This window comes from Lagopus muta, chromosome 18 (assembly GCF_023343835.1).
Source record: "Lagopus muta isolate bLagMut1 chromosome 18, bLagMut1 primary, whole genome shotgun sequence".
NCBI lineage: Eukaryota > Metazoa > Chordata > Aves > Galliformes > Phasianidae > Lagopus > Lagopus muta.
Window position 1 is genome coordinate 1,311,376 of NC_064450.1, and position 26,575 is coordinate 1,337,950.

The 26,575-nt window shown below is 45.2% G+C and overlaps 1 protein-coding gene across 3 annotated transcripts in view; it reads right to left on the reverse strand.

Moving 5' to 3' along the window:
* Window positions 1–364: 364 nt before the first annotated feature.
* Window positions 365–26,575, reverse strand: part of SHISA6 (shisa family member 6) — a 227,044-nt gene continuing 200,833 nt past the window's right edge. The window contains exons 4-6 of one of the 3 annotated variants that reach the window (XM_048965350.1): window positions 25,486–25,548; window positions 14,222–14,347; window positions 365–6,512 (exon numbers count right to left, since the gene is read on the reverse strand). In XM_048965350.1, coding sequence (XP_048821307.1) covers window positions 5,962–6,512; window positions 14,222–14,347; window positions 25,486–25,548 — 740 coding nt within the window. In that variant the 3' untranslated portion in view covers window positions 365–5,961. Of the gene's footprint in view, window positions 6,513–14,194; window positions 14,348–25,485; window positions 25,549–26,575 lie in introns of all 3 variants that reach the window. The other 2 variants (XM_048965349.1, XM_048965351.1) reach the window with 2 other exon arrangements.

The window sequence follows — 26,575 nt, forward strand, 5'->3', positions numbered from 1 at the left end:
TTCATTGGCTAGCATCTCAGAGGAGTGATGAGGAAATTCCTGCATCAGTCCTGCCAATGGCAGAAGCCAAGCCCCAGCTGCAGCCTCCAGCACCATGGGGCATTTCATGAGTTACGGTTTTGCAGAACGAGGCTTTCTAGATGGAGAGTGAATCACGGCTTGCCAATGTAAAGTTAAAGGAGGCCGATTTGAAAATAAAAACTTACAGGCTGGCATGACAAAATTTTACAGCATATAATAACATCTCGCTCCTTCCCCCTGCTATTTTCTGGCATGATGATGAAATGCAATAAATACATACATAAAAATAATGACTCTTCCAGACCTTGTAGCTTTCATTTTAATAGATGCTATTTAAGTACACACAGAAATATAGGTATCTACCTTTCAAACGCTGGTTACAAAGGTTGGGAAGGCTGCCAGGAAAATGGCCTTTTATTTTTCCCCAATAGATATCAAAAGGAAACAATTTGTATGTTGAAATTGCCTTTATTTTTGAATCCATAAATATTTGTTACTGACAAAAGTGGAAAAATCCTTAAGACTAAATTTTACTAAACTGATAATATTTTTGTTTACAGTACATACAGAATGTGCTTTTACGGGTAAGTATAACAACAAGAATAATACAGAGAAAAACAGTCAAATACTGCTCATCTTGAAGCCTCTTTAATGGTTAACCAAGAGTCTGTGCAAAGTTATAGATACAAATGTACTTCCTCTTCAGTACTACCGTATAATAAACATGGAATCCATAAACTGGGCTAAAGCACAAAAATATCCACTTAACCCCTCTTAGGAAATATTGTCCCCCAAACTAAAAATATTACAGTAAGAAGTGTCTTTTCTCAGAGCCAAGAAATTCTTGCTACAAAAATGCCTAACAGGTTTACAGACAGAAGGTTGGGAGTGGATACGAAGCACAGGGCAGAGGGTGGGGATGGGGCAACGCACGTCTCCTCCTGCCGAGACCTCCTGGACATCACAGGTCATGGTGGAGACGTGAGACGTTGCCTTGCTCGCTGCTGAGATTTCATTTCCAGATTTATTCTGTGCTCGTGTCGTTGGCCTGACTCTCCCCTCGTTCCCGAAAGGTGAAGTGTAGGTTGGTGTCCCCACGTGGGATCTGGGCTCGTTGAGGGCATCTCTTTGGCAGCCTTCAGCCGGTCAGGAGAGGCCGTGAGCAGCACCTTCCACCATCCGCTCACAGGCACACAACGCACGAGCGGCCGTTCCCTAAGAAGCAGCCCCAGCACTGGCTTATTGCTAGCAGCACTTTGTAGGAAAAATATTTCAGCCTCCTTCTCACACATTCCCCCTACAAACTTCTTACTTGACTGAAATATACTTGAATGTGAAATCTGTGTGGGTTAAATATATTTCAGCTGAGTTTGAAACAAAACTAAGCTACTTCTCCATCAGGTGAACTGCAGATGGCAAACTGTTAACAAACCAGAACGCTTACTTCAAACACAATTAAAGTCACCCTGTTTCATGGTGATTTTGTTTGATGTGGAGGAAGAAGATGAAGAAATCTTCCCAGCTATTAGGACCTACACCTCTCTTAGAAAAATGACACCAGGCTCTCGCAGACTCCTGGTGAGAAAGCTTCTGATAGACAAAAGCACAGAAATATGCATGCTCGAAGCCCAGATTTATGGGATTAGCATTGCAGCCAGCTAGGTTAGCAGAACGTAAATCTAGGCCAGGAAAGGAGGGCTTAATTCCGCATAACTTTTCCTCCCACCCACCCCATCCCCAAGAAAGAGAAAGAGAATATCATTTATAAAAGGAACATTAAGACACTGGAAAATATTTTGTTTTTCCTTAAAACGCAATTCACTGTCATTAGAAGTCTTCTTTGACAAAATTTCTGTTCCATACGGTGATCTGCACGGTTCATTAAAAACAGTTTTCCACATTGCAAAGAGTGGGTCAATACATTTTGGAAGCTTAGATTGATACAGGGTCAATTAGTACTTTACGACTGCGTTTTACAGCATACACATATATATGTGTGTTTATGTGTATACTCATAAACATACACGTATCTGTATCAATGAGATATTTGTATGTAATTATATAAAACCCAGCGCAGCTCACTATTAAGTGTTGCTGCTTGGGGAATGCAAATAATTATCAGTTTGTAGGAAAGAATATAAACCTTTCTACATCACTCTCCCCCAGTCCCTGCACATGCACACTTGGAACTGGATGCTCCACAGATGTGTTTCCACCTGTGAGTTGGAGAAAAAGACAGATCAATTCTTCAGAGTACACTAGATTAATCAAGGCAGATCACATTTTACTGTACAGAGGAATGTGACTGCTTCCTGCTTTTGTCCTGAGTGCAGAATGAAAAGGGGACTCAGACAAGAGGAGAAAGCAGAAAAATCACAGTGCAGGTAACAGTGTTCCTCAGAGCTGCTGCCTGCTAGCGGGACCACGACCAGAAGGAAAGCAGTGTGAAGTCTGGGGGCTGCATCCCCCAGCCCAGCACTCTCATTCTGGACGGACTCGATTGCAACACATCAGACACGATGTGGCAGGAGAATGGTGACAAACAACAGTAATAAAAATGTTTCTCTCTTCTACAGTGCCTGTTGTGAGAGAGACTCAAAGCACTTCAAAGACGTTATGGTACGAACACTCACAATGCCTCTGTGGAATAGGAAAGTGCTGCTGTTATTGACCACAGAAAACAGAAATGCTGGGGACCAGACCGTGCACCACGACTCCCAGTCTTGGACCAAGTGCCATTTTGGTGACACACTCAGAAAAAGGAATAAAATCATGTAAGAACACCTGTACATGCTGAAATGCCACTACTCTAGCTACCAACCCATTCCAACACACAGTGCAAGCCAGGGGAACACACAGTGCCCAGAAGAAGTTGCAGCCATTTGGCCTTGGTGCCTTTGAAAGAAATTTGCTGAAAATTTTCTGTGGTAGTGGCAGAGTCCCAGGAGAAATTTGGCCTAGAAAGGCCGTTCAGTGGTTCTAATGGGACACGTGCTTGAAACTGTTGTGTGGGTGGAAGAGGCGAGGAGATGGGGACAAGATTTCTTTGGAGGATTATTGACAAGTTAGCAGAAGGCCTGTGATGTTGGTCAGTCAGAATAAGAGACGGCTCTGAGGTCAAAAGGCCCAGGGCACAGCATCTGCGTGGGCTACTTGGATCGAGAACTTCCATGTTTGCATCTGGTCCAGCAGCTTCTTAGTTGATGAACTGAACACTCAGACAAAGATGAGAGCTTGGGACAAACAGCTAAGGAAATGGAAAGAGTGCTGACCTACCCACAGCCTCACACAGTCCCCTCTGCTCCTCCAGCTCTGCCACCTCAGCTCCTGCAGACTTTAAGGTGGGCTCTCCTCAACCACAGCATTCATCTCTCTGCTTGCAGAGGGGAAGATCCTGGCTTTGTCTGGGATAAAAATGAATGGAAGAGCCCCAGAAAATTAGCAGGGACTGCCTCCCTGCCAGTCGTGTACACTCCTCTTCTCTCCAAATCAGTCACAAACTTCTGGCTGCAAGGAATTAAGTCACCAGGGCGATGTTTGCACAGAGATGTGCGCTCTGTGAAGAAATATCCCGTGACTGAACTGAGGAGCTTGGAGGTAGTCGGGAAGAGGAGTGTCCATCAAAGCAAAGGGTCAGAAGATGAGGCCTTTTCTCACTTGTCCCTCCCACACCACTGAACTTCCACCCTGATCCATGCACAATTCTGTTTTTTGCCCAGAACGGCTTTGCCCAAGGCTGCGTGGTAACGGCCACTTAGATCACATAGGCTCTTATTTGTTCCTTTTCAGCTCAGTTTCCGTCAAACAAAGCCCCAGTACTTCTCTCCGATGGAGTCTATTCTAAACACAGTCTCCATCAGCTGAGGAAGAAAGCCCATGAACCAGGAGCAGCAAACCCAGCATGGTCTGGGAAAGTGAAGGCCTTGGTTCTCTTTTGAAAACTATCACAGTGAAAGCCAGCATGGCCACCCCATTGAAGCCTATTTCTGAAATCACCTGGAATAGACAGCATGCTCCTCCTGCCTGTCCTGCACCAGAAGAACCCGGTGCTGCATCATGAGCCCCTACATGAACTCAAGCTCACAACCTACAATCAGTGCATGCAGTATTGAGCTGGGAACATCACTAAGGCCAAGAGGCAGGAGGTATTTGTGGGGAAGAGGAGAACAGAGCTAATTTAGACAGAGTTTGCTGAGGAGAAAGTAGAAAATGACTCAGGGTGAGGATGTGAGAGAGATGTGCCATGTGGAAACGTGTTTACAATCTAAAGTCAGTCATCTTTTTACCCCAAGGAGGGGTCATGCCTGTCTTTTGGATTGGTGCATGGGTGCGTGCATGTGCTGGGGCTTTGCGTTCACACCATGGACAGGAATTGCTGGACTATAGTGCCCAGCACCACTGCAGTTACAGCACTGGGGCTGTGTGGCCTTCAGAACCACAGACCCTTTCCTGGCCAAAGAAAGTTCTAGTGTGAGTTGGTTCTGCAGGATTTGAAAGGAGAACAAATAAAAGGAAAACAATAATAACAAAAAGGAACAACAAAGAAATCCAGAGCAGATCCTAATCTGTGTAGAAAGCCAGAGATAAAACCCTCACAAATTCTGGGCCCACGAGTCTATCCTTAAAAGATTTTACAAATATACATTATCTAATTACCATTATATCAGATATACAACATGCCCGTTTATTATAATTATGCTGGATATATAATTTATGTGCATGAAATGGAACTGTCTGCATGGTTCGAACTGGGACTCGGTGGAATTGGAATTTGGAAGGTTTCTTTTTGGGCCATTATATGGTAAGACAACCGTGGAAAATTACCAGCTTGCTTTTCTGTAGACAGACACTCTCAGCTTTGAGCTTCTGCTAAGTCTGGAAAGAGATTTGCTGCATACAGAGTTCTAGGTCGCAACTGAAAGAAAGAAACATGTTGGGAAATGCGAATTGGAGGGGTGGAAAATGCTATCAGGAAAAGAAACTCATGGGGAGAAATTCAGATGAAACCCGCGGTAGACTTTCCTGGCAGGGGTGTTGGTGGAGTCAGCACTTCCCCCAGCACAGGTCAGCAGAGTGAAGCTGAACAAATTCTGGCACTAGAGCCTCAGCAGTGGCAAGAAGCTGGAGGAGAGATAAGCTATTCCTCCTTCCTATTTACACGTTGGAGACAGTAAGATACTAGAATGAGTGGAGAAGGGGTCTAACAAGCATTTCAGTATATTTGTGCTTATTGAACACATCAACCCCACTACTTCCTACACTGAGAGAGCAGGCGATTTGTAGGCACTAGTATATTTTTATCTTATGAGTATATTTAATATAAACTAAATCTTTATTTCTCAGCCAGGCTATTCTTGTCCCTAGATCTGCCAGTCCCTTAGGAAAGCCTGCCCTTGAATTTGTTCCAAGGGTGAGGAAGAACAGATGGATGGGTGCTGGCTGGTACTGAGTGGTCTGGAGGTGATCCCCAGCCAGAAGCTGACCTACTTGCTACTCAAAGGTCAACCATGAGGACTGGCATGAGGGATGAGAACAGGGCCCCTTCCTGCCAAGATGGAGCGCTGCATTTCCTCCTCCCTGTCATGGGCTGCATGAGACTGGTTCTGCTTGTAGCAACTGAAAAGTCTAAAATTGATGAAAATAATCAGATAATGTAGGTGAGCCCTTGGAAGGAGCCATCTACTTACTATGGCTTTCTTTGACAGAAACTGATGCACGTCAGGAAGTTTCCTCCATTATCCCTCACTGTTTTCAGTTTGGTTGGGTTCTTCTTATGTAATCGATGTAGAGGTGGCTTTAAAAACAATGGGATGGGACTGTCAGAGAAATCTTTTCAGACACTGAGTTATTAGAGGTTATCTTGGCCTATAAGGCCACTGCAGTACGGGGTGCCGTGGCCACCCCAGTCCTCAATGAATATCTACAATGCTTGAGGTCATATCAAACAGTCACCTCTGTTTTGCTCGCTGTGCGGTAGTGGTGGTGGTGTCCTGGAATATAATGCAGTTGTTCTACCGTGTTGTGCCGTCGGGAGGCGAACGCTTGGCGCTTGGCGGATGTTGGGTTCATCCCTAAGGTATTGTACAAGTTATTTGAGGCACTAGGATGGGAGTGCATTTTTGTCATCCTGTAGCGATCCAAGACAGGTGTTGAAACAAAGACGTCTGTGTGTGACAGTGCCCGTGACATGGACTGCTCGGGGTACCCCGACCGCTCCGGGGAGAGCAGAGGGTCCTGCGAGTGGAGACGCTCCGCGGACAGAAGCTGTTCATCTGAGAGGATCCGTTCATAGGACATGCTGAACTCCTCAGGCATGATCCTCTCAGGAGACAGCACCCTGTCCTGGGACATGGCCCTGATGGGGCGGCGGGGCCTGTCCCTCTGGTTGGTCTGTTGAGACATTTTGATGACGTTGATGGGGAGCGTGCCCCGGGCTGCCAGGTCAGGCAGGTGTCTCCTCCTCATGTAGTACTCATCAGCCTCTTTGTCAGCTGTGGGAAAAGAAAGGGAACGGTTAAAAATGTCAGAGTGCTCGCCCACAGGGTGAGAATGGGCGGCGTATCACACAGCCATGTAGAAGCCTCCCAGTAAGACCTAAGGGCTGTCTGCTAGCAGCTGGCCCTGGGCATGGACGTCCATGTCCGGATGCTGCCTGTTGGAGGGACACCAGCCCCACGTGGGTTGTGTGGCCATGGGTTTATCAGCAATAGCTGTGTGCAGACAGGTGTAATTCCTTTCATGGTACATCACACCTCCTTGCACAACAGACACAACAGACTCTGTGTGCTGCTGGGTCCAGACCATGGTATCACACAATTCGCAGAAACAGCAAGTTATGGAGAAATGATCCAACATCACCTTCACAATGCACTTACAAAGAAAAACACAGGAAGCAGGGTGAGGAAGGCAATTTCCCCATTTGGGGGAACTCATACCTCTGGCCTCAAATATGGATGTGCTGTGAAACCCCCTAAGCTACCTCAAAACACTGTTAATTACTATTCTTGAATATTTGTAAATGTGCTTACAAAGTGTCTCTGGTGAATATGGGATGTTCTCTCTGAGATGTTGAATCATATGCCTGAGGTTTTATTTACCAGTGTTTCTATACACTGCTTGATATTGTGGAGTTTATCTCATGGAAAGTTGCTTGATCAGTTTGCTTCTTCTCTGCCTTAAATGATCTCTTTGTTGCAGAGTTCTTTTTGGATTTCAAACAAATGCTTCAGCCTCAGGGAGGATTTTACCTGCTGCAGATACGTCCCAGCATACTACTTAAATCCCAGAGCAGATGGAATGACCTGATTCAAACAACCTGTGGGTTGAAGATGAAGGAAAAACCCAGCTTTCCGGTAAAAAACTTTGATGTTCATATGCCTTATGCTGGGGGAGTAGGACTACCTAGCTGGAAGGAGGATCATCAGTCTTGGGGTTTCAAGACAGCACAGTTTGTGGACCATCATGATGTGCCTGTGGCTGCAGGTGTAAAGCATGGAGCACCAACCCCTTATCAGAAATATGCTATCATTAAATGGAAGTTCCCAACAGTGTCTCCATGGGGTGGGTGGAGGGGGTGGAGGTATGTCTTGAGCTCAGCACTAAGGATCTGTATGTGTCTTTCTCCTCCATTTCCTTTTCTGAGATGTTTTCTTGATGCGCCCCATCTTTTCTGGCTCATCAGTGGCTCCAGAAGACCCCAGAGAAAGACTCATCCCAGACACGTGGCAAACAGCCTTCATCTCCATGGAGAAGACAACAGAACATCCTCTGGTGTGCAAGAAGTGTCTTCCTCATTCAAAAACAAAGTGAAATTCTCCACCTTACAGAGAGAATGAGGTTTCTTGCAACTAATCTGATGGGGGCAGGCTGGTGCAGGGACCACAGAGTTGGGAACACACGCATAACCCAGCATGCACTTATCATCTCAAGCCAAGTGCTGGTGGACATCATCTAAATGCCACTCCTATGGCCTGCCATACAAATTCCTTTGCAAAATCTTTTGCCTGTAAAACACCTACGATAAAGATCATAAGAAAAGGAAGGCCTTTCATTTTCTCAGCTGCAGTATTTCACTCTACTGATACAGATGATGTTAGATGGGAAAGTATACAATGGTGGAAGAGCAAAAATGCACATGTAGAGTTTCTGAGGATGTTCAAGTGATAAAAATCACAAAAATCTGATTCAGAACTGTTAGGCAATCATGAAGTGGGTGAAGTAGATGGTCCTCTTGTGGGACAGCATCCTGTTCTGGGACATGGCCCTGATGATATGGTGGGGCCTATACCCTTGTTCTACAATGCTTGGATTCTATGTAGACATTAAATATATATAGCAGTTAAGCAGAAACTTGGTGAGATGTACTTAAGCAGAAACTGTTTATTCTGACACAGACATAAATCTGTAGTTTTTACACAACACATCAGGGGAGGAATTGGCTGGCTGTCCCATGAGGCGTAGTGTTAGCTGAGGAAATGTCAGCACTTTATGATACTTAATTGGGTGCTGACAGCACCCAAATCCCAGAAGTTTGTTCACAAGAGAGCATTTAAAATTAGTGCCTTGGGCTCTTCAGAAAGAACTCACGGTGCTGCAAGCAGCCTGTGCTGGGTGACCTCACTCGCTGATTTCCTCCTCTCCCGCGCGTTCAGTGCTCTTTGATTCCCTCCGGATGTTGTTTCTCATGTTCCTGCTAACAGTCCACACAACCCAGTGGGTCCATGAGGAAGATGGCTGGTCCTTCTGCATCCAAAAATCCAAGCTGGGAATGCATGTGCTGAAATGCACGCCCTGATGGCACCATCTCTGGTGCTGAGCTCTTCTTGACAGCCCACACTCTGCCAGGACGTGAGGATTACCCAGAGCTCTCCTCTGTTGGCGTGCTCACTGTGGACAGGATTGGCTCAGCAGAGTATTTATTGTAGGAATGGGTCTTTTTTTTGGTAATAAAAAACTTCTAGGAAGAATCTTGTTGCAAATGTCAAAGAGCAACTCGTCATCCAACCCTCATGCCTTTAAAACCACCTTTTAGGAAGCCTTGGAAGAACTAGGGAATTTTGATATGGCCACAGCAATGTTAGATATTTGTATTCTATCCTGTGGCCACAGATAGACTTGCACACACTTAGTGTGCATGGACTTGATAATGATGTGTGAGGCTGGTTGCGGAATAGGAGCTGAGCAATTAGCACTCTGGCACTTGGCCTCTGCTCTCTGGATGAGAGAATTGCTGCTGGATTTGCCCAAGTGACTCTAAATAGATGTAATTAAAGCAGAGAACATCCCAAATGGAGATGTGCTTGGATGCTCACACCTGGCCATGGTAATTGCCAGAGGAGCTAAACCAGCTTAAGTGAGGTTTGCAGTGGTTTGAGCCTCCTACTGAGGCAGAAGAATCAGCTGATTAAAAGTGGTTCAAAGTTGCTCCTTGCTAATTTAGGTGAACAATGCAGCAAGGCCTACACTCCAAAAAGTTTTACTAATTAGAAACATTACAAATATCCTTTCATTAAAAATATCCCTTCTGCACTGTTTTAAGAGTTGGAAGTCTGCACGGCCTTCTGCTGGCGGTTGCTAACCCATTCAGGTCCTGATTGCACTTTAAAGGTGTTCCTAATCTCACGTTGTCTGTCTCCTCTGCTGCTGAGAGACACAGGTAGATGTTGGCACAGCTATTCCAGGAATATTTTCAGGTGTGGACAAACTTCATATCTTCTCAAAGGAATCAAAACTGTAAAATGTCAACAATGTGCTGGTTTAATTAGGCAGCAAGCTGCTGACTCTGGAAGGTGATGTTGGTTGAGTGTTACTGGAGCAGCAATGGAGGACATGGCTCCACGAGAGGCCAAGTATCACAGCAGTGCCTCTGTGTGTGAAGGGAAAGCTCTACAGCAGCATTTCCATACCAGAGAAGAACAGTGAAACGTACATGGCTTCAGGCTTCAGAGCTTCGAGGCTTCAAGTGCATCACCAAGTGCTGGTGGTGCTGGAACTGCTGATGTCTGGTCACCTTAGTTTGCTAAAACCAAAGTCATAGAATGGTTTGAGTCGGAAGGGACCCTTCAAGGCCACCTGGTTCAACTCCCTGCAATGAGCAGGGGCAGCTACAGCTTGATCAGATCTCAGAGCCCTGTCCATCCTAACCTTGAATGTCTCCAGGGATGGGTCGCCCACCACCTCCCTGAGCATATCCACGTGCCCAGGACCTGAAACCTTCCAGTCTGTTTCATCCCATCGTCGCTGCATCAGCAAGTTCACAGGGATGACAAGACACTGATACTGCTACTCCTTATTGTTTTATTGATGCTCACATGATAACTGACATTTTTTAATTTAGCCAAAATAAATGTTTCTCTCTTATAGATTTTATATATAAAATTCAAAAAGCTGTCCTGAGTGGATTTCTAAGGGCCAGAAATGATGAGCAGATAGGAGGATATCACTGGTCTACTGATTAATGGAGATTTCTCTTTTTTTAAAAAAAAAACCACCTTCATATTTATGGGGCTTTGCTCATGTTTTTCAAATGCTTAGCAGTGGAATTAAGGGAAGTCACACTTTTCTGGATAATTTCTTTTTCTTTTCTTCCCATTCTTTCCCCTCACGTTAGCTCCTGGGACATTGCCAGGGCTTGTCTCCCCAAACATCCAGACTGCTGATTGCTTTAGGACAAGCTGACCTGCACAGGAGATTTTTGTTTCTCTCATTTGCAGGGAAAGCCCAAATGAGTATTTCCTCACATCTCACCTCAGCCTGCCTAAGATGAGTGAGACAAAGCCACTGCAGGAAGGCAGAGCACAGCTCCTCCAATGTGTGATTAGAGAAATGAGGTACATGGGTGGGTTTCTGAGAAAAGAGAGTGGAAAAGACAAGGATGATTAAAACATATGCACGTTCATCTGTATGTAAGGTCATCAGAGCAATTTATTTGCTTTTCTTTCTCAGCAATTCCAGTGTATTCCCTCGTTGGCCTTGTCTTTCCTCTTTAACATTTTCAAGCTGCCAAGTCATTTGTGATGATCCAATACCAAGTGGTTTAATATGCCTGAAAATATTAGCTTCCTTTCTGACTGACCTTTCTCACTCAGCTGGGACAGCAGTTCCCTGGGGTGCTGGGCAGGGCAGAATTAACACAGATGCTTTTGCTCAGCTGCATGTTCCCACACTCCACACACTGCTGCTCTTCCCATGCACAAGCCCAGCATCAAAGGTGGCTTGTTATCCAGCAATGGGTTTGATAGTTTGCCAAAGCAATTCGGGGGTCAGTGAGAGACTGGCACCTTGATGTGACAGAGATGGCTGCCCTTTGTTGCTGATTAAGAAGATGCCTGGATGAAAAGGAGGCCAGAGGAACTGCTGAGGAGAACTTAGAAGTCCTGGTTGACAGAGAACTTAACAAGAGCCAGCAGTGTGCGCTTGGAGCCTGGAAGGTCAACAGTATCCTGGGTTCCAACAGAAGAGGGTGGCCAGCAGGGCAAGGGAGGGGATTGCCCCTTTCTGTTCTGCCCTTATGAGGCCTCATCTGGAGTACTGCATCCAACTCTGGGGACCTCAACACAGAAAAGATGCTGAGCTTTTGGAGAGGGTCCAGAGGAGGACCACAGAGATGCTCAGAGGGCTGGAGCACCTCTTCTATGAAGATTGGCTGAAGGAGCTGGGCTTGTTCAGTCTGGAGAAGAGCAGGCTGTGGGGAGACATCATTGGGCCTTCCATTATTTAAAGAGAGTTTAGAAACATGAGGGAAATCAACATTTTACTTGGGTAGATAGTGATAGGGCAAGGAGGAATGGTTTTAAACTAAAGGGGGATTTAGATTAGACATCAGGGGAAGTTTTTAACAGAGAGAGTGATGAGATGCTGAAACAGCCTGCCCAGAGAGGCTGTGGATGCCACATCCCTGGAGGTGTTCAAGGCCAGGCCAGATGGGGCCCTGGGCAATGTAATGTAGTACATGAGATAGCAGTTGGCAATCCTGCCTGTGGGGAGGAAATGGGGGCTGGAACTTAACGATCCCTGAAGTCTCTTCCAACCCAAGTCATTCTATGATTCTATGAAGAGGAAGGTTGACTCTGCTCAGCACGTTCTTGAGGCATTTGAGCTTGACCCCTTAACACAAATCTATTTTTGCCTCTTTAAACAAATATCTAGGAAACAATGCAGGAAGTCAACCATACTCCCTCCTGTGACCTGCTGAGGGGCACATTGGACACGTAAGGAGATGTCTTTTCTTCGGCTGCAAAACAAGTTTTTTGAGACCCCACGGATCAGACACCTGGTAAGGTAATGACCAGTGCATGGATGGAGTTGCTTGGTCAGAGAGTTTATATTCAGTGTGAGCTGGGTAAGCATTGCAGGAGTAGATACAGAAGAGTTCAGATCTGATGTACATTTCCAGATGTTGGCTGTGGAAGATGTGGGAGGTTCAGTTAGCATTCGTTTGTTGTTTTTTAATGTTCCAGTGAGATACATCAATATCCTTAGCAGGAAGCTCAAGGCATTTTCAGTGACCATCTATGCACAATATATAAAACAATAGATGAATCTCAGGCTGGAAGAGGTCTGGACCATCTCCTTCACACAGTAAGAGCCACAGTAAGAGTCCTTGGTGCAATTCCTGGTGGATGCTTCCCTAACGTGTTCCCAATAATGTCAAGACAGACATTCCCCAGCCTCTGAGCTGGAAGTACTTATCCCAGGTAATCCTGAGCATTGGAAATCAATTAGAAATGAAAGAGCAACCTGGGGGCTATCCAGTTGATCCATTTTTACACTATTTAATCTGAAAAAAATGAAAATAAATCATCACCTTGAAATGAGGACATTTTAAAGCAGTTATATTTCAATGTCATGATTTCAAGGGTTTCCCAGTATTAAACAACATCATCAAAGCTACTCAAGAACATGGACAGCTAGTCACAGGGATGCAGGGAAAGGGAAATGCTTCTGGTTAGGAGAGTGACTCCAAATGTTATCAGGAAGCAAAAGTCACATACATGGCAGTATCCAGTCCCTAAATACCTTATCTCTGCTCTGCAACATGGTTAAGCACATGCTTACTTTTCAGCATGTCAAATATACTTGCCTACATGTTAAACACAGATTTAAATTCCACAGTGAAGTGCCAAGGAGTGGGCAGAGATTTTTATGTGCTACATTTCTGTTGCATTTTCTCTTCTGGAAAATCCTCTGCATGAGGATGTGCTACGGACAGTCCAAGGGCTCCTCTGCCACTTCGTTTTGTACGTCTCTCTTAGCAGGCTAACTTGAGAATGCAGCTTTTAGACAGAGCAAGGATGTAGCATCTGCTCTTTGTCCCGATCTGCTTTCAGTGAAGCTATTGCAAATATAGACACTGAAGTTATTTTTCCAACTGAGGCAGCATGTATACCTGGCTGCACCCAGAAAATGCCCATGTTAACACACTATAGACTTGACATCTCAGTCTAGAGAGAGCACTTTTCATCACAAATCTCACTTATTTCTAAATCTCACTGAAGCTGAAGATATTTCCATGTGAATATTCGCCATCAGGAGCAGCAGTGAGTTGGAGCATTGCAGAAAAGTTGGCAGAACAATGCAATATGTAAAACAGCAAGAAAGAATAGATACTAACTGGCATGAACAGGTCAGAGAGCAACACATAAAGACATCAGCAATGCACCAAAGACCAGGGTAAGGTGCTGTTCAGGACCATGAAACATGGTGGACTGCAGCACTGCTGGGGACAGGCAGATGTGCTCCTACTGAAATGGAGGTTCCCAGCCAATTCAGCACCTTTTTATCAGCCTGGGTTTGTCATCTGGTTCCAGCTGCTCCTGCAGATGGTGAGATATCTGCTCTGGGTGCATCGGGCTGAGCTCGGCTGATGTGAACAGCCAGAAAGCAAAAAAGGATTCTCAGATGACTCTATCAGGAGCAGAGAGAGGCGGAGCTGGGGGAGGCAGCACAGGATGGAGGTCAGTAAGCAAATAACCACATGTGCTCTCACAGTAATGAAGTGACTCTTTCTCTCTGCTCTTCCTTGATGGGAAGCGACATCCAGGAGAATCATTACCGGAGATGCCAACTTGGGCAGTACAACAACAGAGGGAAGAAGATTATTGCCTTAATGTTGTGCCCGCTGTGGCTTACAAGCAAATGAGATACAAAGGAAATGAAATGAGCTGACACCTACTTAGTCTCTTCAGAGAAGAATATTTACTTGGGTTTGTCTTGACGGCAGACTCGTAGGATGGTGGGAGGTGAGAGAGGTTCTGGAAGGACCGGGAGAAGGACAGATCGTAAGGTTCGGTGGCAGAAGTAAGGATGTTGTTCATCCGTGGCGTGTCTGCAAAAAAGAAAAAATTAAAATAAGACATGTCCAGAGCATGCATGAAAACCAGCTGAGAGGGGTGAGCTGTTCCCACAGCTCTGGACAGGGAGAAGTGCTGTAACTGAGCCATCCTCAGCGACAGTTCCTGGACAGGATTTGAAGTGGCTCCAACGGGTCGATATAAAATGGATGTGGCTTTGCTTCCTTGTCCCCAGTGATCATGGAGAGAGGCAAACTGGTGCTTTGGAAGCCTCCAGACAGACGAGCCTTCATTTCATGGTTCTGATGGAATGAGTCAGCTCACTTACCATGGAGGTCTCCATCATGATGTGGTGAACTGACCCTACTGCATCCCGCACAAGCTCATGCACCATCACCTACCTTTGCCTTGCAAGCTACACTTTTCCATTCACCATAGCCATTGAAAAGTGTCTGTGAGTTCATTTTAATAATCAGATTGCTCTTTCATCATGCCAGAATTCGGGTCACTGCTCCAAACCTGGAAGCTCCATACAAAACCCAGTCCATGGCCCCAGTGTTCTAGTGGGCGCTGGGGGTGGCCATACATCCCCTGTTTGCGGTGAAGCATGAAGTGCAGCTGTGCAGTTTGCATCTGGCTGTAGTCAGAAGACTTGGAGGGGTTCCTGAAGCACAGAAGCAGGGCTGGAGGATACTGCCCTCTGCTTGTCTTCACTTTGCTGGTCACTAAAGGAGCTGCCCTCTGCTTGTCTTCACTTTGCTGGTCACTAAAGGAGCCCCTGGTCAGCTTAAAACTCCCTCTGCTGGGATGCTAATGCTGAGGGCACTGTCAGTAAAGATTAGCACTGAGCTGGGATGTTAGAAGTCAAGTCCAAGCAATCTGCAGAGTTTGCCGTGTAACTGAAATCACATCCTTTTACCACAAGCTGGATGGAAAATGGTCTTTCATCAGTTCAGCTGAGGGACAGAGGCCTGCTGAATTACAGCATTTTTGACTCCTGGTGTTCAAGTATTAACATAGGGATAAGAGTATTGAAAATAACAAGGACTGCAATTGTTGGGAGCAAAGCTATAACAGGCTACAAGGTCATGGAAAGGGGCTCTGTGGGGGCTTGAATCAATGTTGGAATGCATTAGCTGGGTCAGTAGGCCAAGGAGCTGGCCACTTGTGACATGATCTGACAGGGAAATGACAGGGCAAAATGTTCTGATGGAGCTGAGGAGCAGCAGAATGCCTAGGTTCACCCTTCCCTGTCATGCAGTCCTCCAAAGGGTACTCATGAAGAGCAATGCAATATAAGCTCAGCACTTATTCATGTGCCCTTAGACTCTCATAGACCCTCCCTGGTCTATGGGCTGCTGTGAGCTAAGTCACAGCTTCTGCCCAAAACTGGAGCAAGTGTGCTAGCCTTGCGCAACATTTTCCAGCTTCTCTCATCTCCCAGAGAAAAATTAAATGAGAACTACCCGAGTGCAGATATTTCAGCAGATATTTTCTAGACTTGATTCTGAAATTCAGCGGTTTCAGTGTGTGGGTTTTGCATGGAGTCCTGTTTGCACTGGAGAACAGGATATCTTCTGAGAGTACCCACATTTTGCAAACTTCCTTGGTGTTCCCTGTTGCCTAAGGATGGTGTTGCAGTTCCCATGTGTGTGGGGAAGCAGAGCTGCTTCCACAACCTTCCTCCCACTGAGACTCCTGATAGATATTTTAGAACTTCTATCCCCTATCCTTTGCATGCTTCTCAGCCAAGGAAAGGCCGACAGTCCTATCTTCCTGAAGAAGGCTGCTCAGGGCTTCCTAAAGCCAGCTTCCTCAGAGTGCTCCTCTGCAGCTCCCACAGGGCTCAGTCCAGAGGCACTGAACCATGTGGGCGATGCCAGAGCATCTGCGATGTACACAGAGTTGGAAGAACTATCAGGCACTTGAATAACAACCACCACGTCAAACAAACCCCAAGTCATTCCTTCCTGCCCCTCTTGTCACTGACACCGTGCACTCTTCCACACGAGGAAGCCTCCTGCAGAGCATCATATCAGGGTCTTCCTCCTCAATATCTATCTGTGAGGTTTGACAGCAAGTAAAGGAGCAACTTTTTCCCCCCTGACCCAGCATGGGGCACCACATCCTGTGCGGGGGGCACCAAAAGATGAGGGTTAAGGAGATGTCTCTGCTGTGGCACTTATCAAACACATGCATGCTCTCTTCTGGGCTCGACAGCCGGCAGCCAGTGACAGGCACCTGAACGAAAAGGAAAAGCCCAGTTCTCTGCCAGAGCATCATTTTGATCCTCGCTCTGAGAAAATATGAGGCACTTTCTGGCAGAATTTAGCAAAGGCGAAAATTTCCTCTTTAAAATGCAATAACCATCTTGGTTAATAAAAGCTTCCTCCCTATTGGTTACGTATGTCTCTACACTCCTGGAATTGTTATTGCTTGGCAAAAGGAACATAACCCCAAGTGAGTATATAGCTAATGTATCATTTCTCTGAGAGCGTTATTTTCCTGCTGATGACTTCAACCCATGTCTAATAGACTGACTGCAGGATTAGAAAGTGCATCACATCATCAGAGAGGTGGAAACAATTGATTAGATATTATCCAGTAAACAGAGACTCTATCAGCATTGAAACAATATGCCCACTCCTACTTGTGCTTGTAGGGCAAGGACCCTGGGGTAACATCTCTTTGCAAATTTCTCAGCTAGAACCTGTATCTAATCTTCATTCTGCATGGAGGTTTGGATGAGCTGAAATAAGCCCAGTTATATGCATGGAGCCGTGTTCAGTGCTGAAGGAGCATGAACTGACTACTTGCATGGAGAGTGTGAAATAAACTGCCACACGTTTATCCAACGGGCTTCTGCAGAATCACTGCATCTTCATATTGCTTTTTCCATCCAGCCAGTCAGGAACAGACCATCAGTATTTTGGCAAACGAGAAGTCACCTTGAAATTCACTCCCTATCATTCAGCAAAATAAGGGATACCTGAAATGACCAAGAAGGCTTCAGCTGTCTTGTGTGTAATGTCATCTGAGGGCAACGCTGGAGAACTGAGAGGTGCTGGGAAGGAGAAACCTCTTCTGCAATTTAAATTCTGAGACTAATTCAGCAGGAACTCTGCTTCTACACCAAATTTGAATCACACCTTTCCCTGGTCTCCCTTTTTCCTTTGTGGTGTTCACAGGCTTCTACGGAAGGTGCTAGACCTAATTAATTAACAAGATATAAATAAAAAGATCCCTCCATTTCCTGCATGGCAGCTGAGGTTGCTCCGTTCCCCAGCACTGCCACTCATTCCAGTTCAATTCAACATTCTGGGCAATGGCAAATGTTCACTGGAAAACAGAGGATGTCCTATGCTTACTGGAATTGCCTTTGAAAGTCAGTATTAGATCACGTTTGCCTCACCTCCATCCTGCAGCCACGGGGCAGTTTGTGCCCCTCTGACACACCATGCTTTCTGAGCACAATTTGCAAAGCTATCTGCAGAGAAGCACAGAGGAAATTAAGCTATCCCAATGCATAGCACACACTACAGAGATGGGAACATCACCCAGCAGTTCTTTTCTTCTGGTTTCCAAATTCTCCTTGCTATAGCATTGAATATCAATACCTCTTTACAACCAATGCAACATCTTAAGATTCTGAAAGCATCTCTCTGACTAATTCAGCAGGAGAGGGCTCAGCCCTGCAGCACTTCCCCTTTGCTGAGCATGGATCCACCTGTGAGGATTTCAGGGCTGCAGAACCTCCCTCTGCAATTATGGGTTCATTCCTCTGTGTTATGCACACACCCAATGGCTTTATGATCTACAAAGGAGGGAAAAGCACTCTCTGTTGAGTGAGAGCCTTGTTCCACTTCCAGCACTCAGGGCTGAGAAGCAGACTCAGGGTTTTTAAAGCTGGAAGCTTGTGTTGTGGAAAGCAGACCTGAAGTCCCTGCAAATCAGCTTGTTCTTTAGCAGCAGTTTCTGTCTCTAAGTGTGTTTACACAAAGCACAGAGCCTTCTGACAACAAGGAGAGGAGCAAATGATAACCAGGAGGAAGAAAACCCAAAACAAAACAACACAAAAAGTGAATTTATGGCAAAGTTTTAAACAAAGCTCAAGTGGCAAAAAGGATGTGCTCCATATTTGCATATGAGCCTGCACATATGTTGTGCGAATTTTGCAGCATATTTCAACAGATGCCTTTTAAAACATTCACCCGGGGAAAGCAAACAATGTCACCTAGAAGAAGCTGATACAACCAAAGCCTTCTGCTGCTCAGCTTCAGCTCGTCACAGCCTCAGCCCTCTGTCACAGCACGCAATTCTCCCCCAGCACCGCCTTCTGCTCAGCCACTTGAAGGCTGAGACACAAAGTCTTCTCCAATTCTGATGCAAGCTCATACAGAGGGACACATTCCCTAGGAAAATCTGCCTGTATCAGTTGGTGTTTGGTACCTCCTGTGCCATCATGAGCCATCCTGGGAATGCCATGCTGCTACAGCAGGCACAGAACTGGTGTGCACTATGGAAGGGGTGGGTGGGAGAGGTGGAACTATCTGTGTTTTCAAACATCTTTCTTTTTTTTTCTTGTTAAAAACACCATTATTAATCATGTTTTACATCTCTCACAAAGAATCTCACAGAGGTTCGTACATTTCCAGCTCAGCTGCTGTGGTGTAAATCAGCAGCTCCCCAGAGGGTAGCTGCCCTCCTTTGTAGGAGATGGAGATGTGGTGTTTTAAATTCAGTTAGTGGAGAATGAAATACATCTGCATATCAGGATGGCTTTTGGAGGTGGTCTTTTAGGCCTCATTGCAGAGTAACGAGGTGTTAAAGAAACCAAGTGAACTACACCAGCACATTGCAAGATGATGCCCCTACAATAAATGCACAAATGGCACAGCTGAATCCTATCAGTAATGGCACGAAGATGCTTCTGAGCACACGTAGCCCTGTGCTTACAATGGTGCTGACAAAGAGAGGAGCTTCCCAGGTTCTTCCCATAGGGAAGAGTGGAGACACGGTGCTTATCTGAGTGCTGGGCCATGGTGGGCCATGGAATTGGTGTCCTAACAGCTTTCACCTGCAAGCTGAGGCCTCCATGCTCAGCCCCTCCATGCCAAGGCCATGAAAACAGTGGTTCTTTGGAGTCTAGTATTTAGACTAGACTAAATAGAAAGACCAGTTGCTTCAATGCTAAATACAAAGACAGTTGCCATTGGAGCCCCTGCAGCTCAGCACACACTAACAGAGGCTGCTTGCACCCCTTACGTGCACTCATGGCCCCAGCAAACCAATGTGTTCCCTATGGAGGGTGTAGGACATCACTGTAGGATATTATTAGCAACATTTTGGGTAAAGATAAGTAGATGACATTCCAAATTCACTAAAGGGCTTCAATCTGCCCTTGTATTTGTGTAGTGCACCAATCTCTGTGCAATTTGATTAGCAGGATTTGTGCATAAGGTGGTTGAATCACTGATTGCCTCTGACATCTCCATTACATGTGGTGACTGGAACGCATCAGAAAGTTGGCACTGTGCTGTCTGGTCCTCCCAGATCACCTGGCTCATCTCTACCCCCACTGTCATTAAAGATCTGCTGCTCTGCAGAAGGAACGTTGTAACATAATGTGTCTACTTGTTCTGCAGGTTATATTCCAGAGATCTGATTATCTTCTAATTTCCTCACATATATTACCATTGGGGATAAATCTAATTTAAACAGTCCTTAATTGTTATGATTTTGTAAACAGTGTCTTAAACACAATAGATACAGAACTCTCAACAAATTGTTGGAGGAGATGTGACAGTACAGGGAATCATTTTCATATCCTCTGGGATTGTCCCACATTGAAGCTTTGGGTCTGATGTTAGAAAATGAATTATTTTAGCAATATATCCCCCAAAGTCTTGTTACTGTGTGGGAAGGAATGCCCTGAATATCTAAATGAAGAAAAGGAAGGGAGGAAGGAAGGAAGAGAGGAGGGAAGGAGGGAAGGAAGGGAGGGAGGGAGGGAGGAAGGAAGGAAGGAAGGAAGGAAGGAAGGAAGGAAGGAAGGAAGGAAGGAAGGAAGGAAGGAAGGAAGGAAGGAAGGAAGGAAGGAAGGAAGGAAGGAAGGAAGGAAGGAAGGAAGGAAGGAAGGAAGGAAGGAAGGAAGGAAGGGATATAAAAAAAAGATGCTCACATACATTTAAACTCGTTTGAAGTTCACATGGGTATGGCTACAACTGAATTTACCTCCCCAAGAGCAAACTCAGACATTATCTGGAAAAACACTTGACCAACTTCAAAATTTGAAGTGAAACCATTTGTTCCTTATGTTTTACCAAGTATTTTTTGAGATGATCATCAAAGGCAATGAACTAACATAAAAATTATGATATGAACTTCCTACTAACTATATTATTTAGCAATTTCCTTGTTATTTATATGGAAATAAAAAAATGTTTATACAAGGCTCTTAGTGGTTTAGCATAATTAAATATGCAGTAAATATAATGAAATTAAACTTAAGTAGCAGTAAAAAATAAAGTAATAAGCTTTACAGAAACTGAGCCTGAGCAGTCAGCACGTATTTGTTATTGCTTCAGTTCTGTACTTTAGCTTCTATTTTTTTTCATATTTTAAGATTTTTTCAGAAGAAATTTTTTGTCTGCTTATTTTGTATAAAAACTGAGTAGCTAAATGAGATATATGAGTGTATCAAAAGGTGTTTTTGCATTTCACATGGAGAACTTAGTTGCACATTGTAGAAAGAAGTACTTGAGCACTCACATTCAGCTTTTACATACAAAATCTCTACGTTTCCACAAACAGTTGTAGAATTCTTCATCTGGAGCTAAAATCTGTAAAATCAGAGCTAAGGAAACCACGATCAAACTTCTGATTTCAGAGGAACTGAGGTCTGAAGGTTACTGAAAGCAGAATGTGGGACTGTAGGTCCTGTCCTGTAATGGGGCGTTCAGTGCCCTAGGAGTGAATTAGGTACACAAACAGGCCCTCATCATAAGAAAATCAACAGCCTTCTTACAGAGGCAGGACACTGGAAGACATGCTGCTGAACCCTGGGCCCTCAACAGCCCTGCGGTCGTTTCTCTTGATTTTCCTTTAAAATTGCCATGTCCTGTTATCCACAACAGGATAAATATGTGCCACCTCTCTGTATACCCTCCATTCCAGCCAGGCAGCAGGAAAAGGAAGACGTTCTTCTCACCCAGTGTTGGCCGTGCTACCAGCACTAGGCTAATTAAATGATAGCAGCCTGACAGAACAGATTATACACAATCTCATCATTAATCAGTAGTTATTCTTTCCTGCATCGGAAGTATTCAGTGTAATCTCATGGCCACACAGCCCACTGCGATGGGCACTGAGGAAATGTGTGCTGTAACCCAAGGCAAGTTAAACCAGAGACTCCTGGTTTTTCAGCTCTGGGAACCTGATGAATGAACCTGAGCATCTCACAAAACCCAAGTCCAGTCTGTTTTGTTGTCATCTTTTTTCTTCTTGATCCCTGTGGCCATGGGTTGACTTTATCGTCTTTCAATTTGTTTCTTTACAGGAAAAAAATCTGCCATAGTAATAAAACAGAGTGATTGGATATGGAACTGACAGACATTACCTGTCATCACAGAGGGCTCATCACAGTGGCATCTGCAGGCAGCAGGACATAGGCCACCAGGTAATATCAGTTCATGGAAATGGATGTTGGCCATCTTCTTACCGTGCCAGCTGAACAAAAGTGTGTTGCTAATGGAGGTACTGTGGGTTGCTTCCAAAATGCTGATTGGCAGAATGTCTGCTCCGGTGCAACAGCACATCTGGGTCACTCCTGCATGCTGAGAACTTGTTATTATTCCCAAAACTTTTGGGGATAGTGATGATCTGGTGCTGTTTGCTTTGCATTTACTAAGGACTAGCTGTGCAATGCAGGGAAAGCATGGGGGGCTTGGCTGTCATCCCTCCTCAGTGAGGAGGACCCCTGCAGAGCCCTGGGCCCCATATCTACCACAGCTGGGTTGTGGAGAACCTCCTCTGCATACTCCCACAGTTACATGACTTGCTAAAATAGGAATAGGAGGAGAAAGTAAAGAATGATAACACTGCTAGGAAGATGGGAGATGGGAAGATCATCAGCCTCTGAGCTTTAGTCCTTACAGGCATCTCCACTTTGCAACAACTCCCCTCCCCTTCACATAAACCAGATGAAGTGCATCCTTGCTGGGTGAGGCAGCCCCTGGGGGGCTGTGAGGATTTCCTCCACACAGGAGGGATTTTCTGACTGCTCAGGTTGAAATGTCTTCCCGTGTTAACAGCACTGATTGTTAAGTGGCATGTTGCCTACATCCTCTGTCCTGCTTGCAGTCTGCTGGTAGCATGAGAACTGTTCTCTGTCTTTTTGCTTCAGCAGAGAGTGAACTTGGTCCATGTGTGATGCAGGGCACGTCCTGAACCTTGCACTGGTTTCCTTCCCTTCTTCTGCTTGTTGCAGGTGTCCCTTTGTGGTGGGTGCGAGGCGGGCTGAGGGGCAGAGCTCACAAACAGTGCTCAAAGAGACAGCTCATGTCCAGCTACAGATCTGTACAATCACACAGAAAAATGTATGCCATGTCTTACCCGGGAAGAGAATTAAATTAGATCTGTGGCTTTGCTGAACTACCTCAGAATTTCAGCAATAAATTATGAATACTGAATGCTCTTTTGATCCCTTATTTGAAAAGTCCAAATACCTCTTTAAAGTCACCGAGCAATGGCTCAGCAGAGCAGCACTCCTGTATCTCAAACAGAAGTGGCCGTGACCACACAGATAACTCAGGAACAAAAGAGAACTCCAAATCATGCTGTTATTTGTAGCCAGATCATCCGAGTTGCTTTGTACAACCACAATCCTCAGATAACAGTAGTGGAGAACAAAAGCAAAAGTTTCTACGCCAAGAGCACAAATATGTCTGTTCTGATTTTCTCTCTCAAGCCGATAAAAAACAAAGGCATCTGTCAGGCCCAGAGCAAAGTTTAACCATTTGAGCACATGCTGTTAGTTTGAATTACTGACTGCAGTAGGGTTCTAGAGATGGAACTACATTAACACTCCTGCACACATATGCAGGCAATCTGGGCTCACCTGGGTCAGGAGGGGCAGCTCTGGGAACCTGGCATGTTGGGGATGTGGGGAGCAAGTAGCAGGAGGCAGAGAGGCAGGCAGAAGGAAATACAATTCCAATCCTATTAGGATTCTTATGAAAGTAATACATTATTGAAAGAAAAAACAGTGTTTTGGACAGTGTTTGAGGCTGGCAATTCACATTCAATCAACACTCCTATGTGGCCACTGAGTTCTTTGGGAGATGGAAAAAAAAAAATGCATCCTTACAGCAGAAAGTAAGTTGCAGGCTGAGCAGCAGCATGACCCAGCCCATAGGAAGGGGAAACAGCAAAGCTTGGAGGAGACTTCTTCAAGGGCAAATTGCTCTCCCACCATTTTTTATAACAAAATGTGGAAGTTCTTACAGGAGTACACACAACTTTCCCAATAAATCAGTTCCAGAATGTTTGTCAAAGTGAAGTTACAGAGTTAAAAACAACCACCAGAACAAAAAGAGTAACAAACACATCAGTTTAGAGCTACAAGAAGAGAGAACCGATATGTGTTAGGATGAGATGTCATCACTTATTGGTTCCTCAGCAAGGGGGGGTTCCCACGAGTGCTGGAGAAATATCTCACATTCAAAGGTAAAGGGAGGAACAAGGAGGAGATTGAGACAAGGCACCAGGTGAAGAGGGAAGAAAGCACAGCAAATAGGGATACATTCAGAGGTTGGGCTGATTGCACAGAGGCAGAGGGTCAGTGACTGGTTTGGGTCTGGTTGGAGCCAGGAAGATGCAGGGAGTTGTGCTGGTGGTCTGTGATTGCTGCAGTGCAGGGAGGGACATGCTGCCAAGGGGACTGCTCATCTTGGGCTGAGGTCAAAGCAAGGAAGGAGCTCAGGCAGAGGAGGAAGAAGGGCAGGGCTTCTGGCCACAGGGGAAGCAAAGGCACAGCTCCAGGTTAAAATATTTCCAGTGGAAAGTAGGAGGATAGTGAAGGAATATCTCTGAGGTGCAGCGGAACTCTTGAAAGTGGCTGAAGGTTGATGAAGGGCATTCGTAAGTTTACTTGGTCAAGAGGACAGGGGCTGGAGAGAAAGGTGTCACTAAATATGTTAAACCATGTACAGAGGTAATACATGAAAATCGTCGCTTTATGGAGCTCAGCAAGAGCAGTGTTGGAAGGAGACTTAACACATTTGAAGCTGTTTGTGTTGAGAACCAAAGCAAGGGGAGCTTTGGAGGATGAACAGGATATATGGCGGAGATAGGCTGCCCCAGACAACTCCTGAGGTGTCACTTCTGAGGCCATGAGGACAGCTCAGTGACAGTCCCCCTTGCTGTGGGTGTAGTGACATGACAAATGGGTTTCATAAGTTCCTAGGGGTGGGGAAACATCCACATTCCCGCAGTAAAATAAAGGGGTGGGAAAGCAAACATCAGAAATTGTTCAATAAGGGATATTTCTGGTTATGAAAAGTGAGCAGGAGGAGTCCCAGGTCTCTTCACAGTCCTTATCTACCTTGCATACAAGAAACTCAAACTCTGTTTGAGTGTATTGTGCCACTGCACATCAGGGGCTTCAGTACATTATCCCAGCCAGACCCATGCAAGCGTGGGTTGGATAGCTTGGAGGATCCCAAACACTGGTCACATACTGGCCATTAATGCCAAAATCACGTCAGCTTAAGGGCCCTTACTCCATGTTCAGTGTCCTTCTAACCTATCTGAAAAAAATTTACAGTCAGCACTGTGAGGTGAGTGGCTCGGTCAACAAGATGGACTTTTCTTTGGGTGTCATTTTGTGTGCTTAAATCTGACAGCACTTTGCTGATGTGGAAGTGAGAAGGGAGCAACCAGACAGGGGGAAACACAAAGATGATGATTAAAGTTATACAAGATTGGGCCATATTTAATTGTGTGCACTAATGAAAAATATGGTCCTATGTTTAATGCTAATGGAATCCATCATTCATGCATCACTGCCATGGGAACCATTCAATTAACATTAAACATACTTTGATACCAGTAAATGTTACTGGCTGGCAGAGGAAAGTTACAACATGTGTAATTTTGCTCTGTTTTCTCTTACCATGTGTAGGTGTCTGGGTGGCACTGTTTAGTATCAGGTGATTATAATTTTGTTCTTGGTCATCTGAAATTCACAGAAAAAAAAAAGATCCCTTTAAGAAACAGCTTAGCAAACCCACTGATCTGCAGATGATAATTACAGCTCACAGCATTCACAGGAAATCTCAGCATGATTAAAGAAAGGAGAAGAAAATGCTTAAGAAAGCAGAAGAGTCTGTTACACAGTTCACTTAAAATTCCAGAAGCAAGAAGAACATGATAATAAGAAACTGCTCCCCTTCTGCTGAGCCTGCAAATTAAAGTAATCTGCAAAGGTAAGAAGCATGTCCAGACAGGGACTAGCAGGCATCAGTGATACCTTCCTGGGAGGGATGGAACCTCAGAGCCCAGCTCCATGCCTTCTCCATCCAACATGGAGCTTTCAGGACATCAGCCCCCACTATGTGGAAAACAGATTCTCCCATTGTGACCACAGCCATCCACAGCAACATCACATGAGTACAGGGAAGGATCAAATTAATAGCTTCATAAATGCAGGCAGAAGGGCTCAACAGCTGCACCTGGGTGGAGCTCTGCCTCTCTGAGAAGATCCCACAGGACCTGATGCATTCTCAGATAAATGCACTGAGCTGAAAAGGAGGAGGGACGGTCGATGGCAGCAGTGCTGGCATGGTCAGTGGTCAATGGCAGCAGTAATTTGCTGCCATCCTTTGGGGTGGAAAACACCGTTCTCTTTTCTCACTGTAACAAAAAACCATTAAGCAAGTGACTGCTGACTAACTTTGGTCATCCTTAGCTTCCAGAAAGCCTTTGATAAGGAATGAAATGTCTTTGTCCAGATCTGTTGGCCTGGTTAGGGTACGTATTAAAGTGTGGTGAGGTGATTTCAAGAAACTTACACCTCATGCTTGATGTAAAGTCTGCTATTCTGAAAAACCTCTCGTTGATATTTCGTTTCTTCCCCAGGAGGTCTGTTCCGTAAGACCTTGCTTTTAAGGACAATTCCTTCTTCCTGTCTGCCAGGGACACGGAGAAAATCCCTGTTCTTTCTGCAATGGTACTTTGTGACAAAGCTGTTACTGTATGTTCCC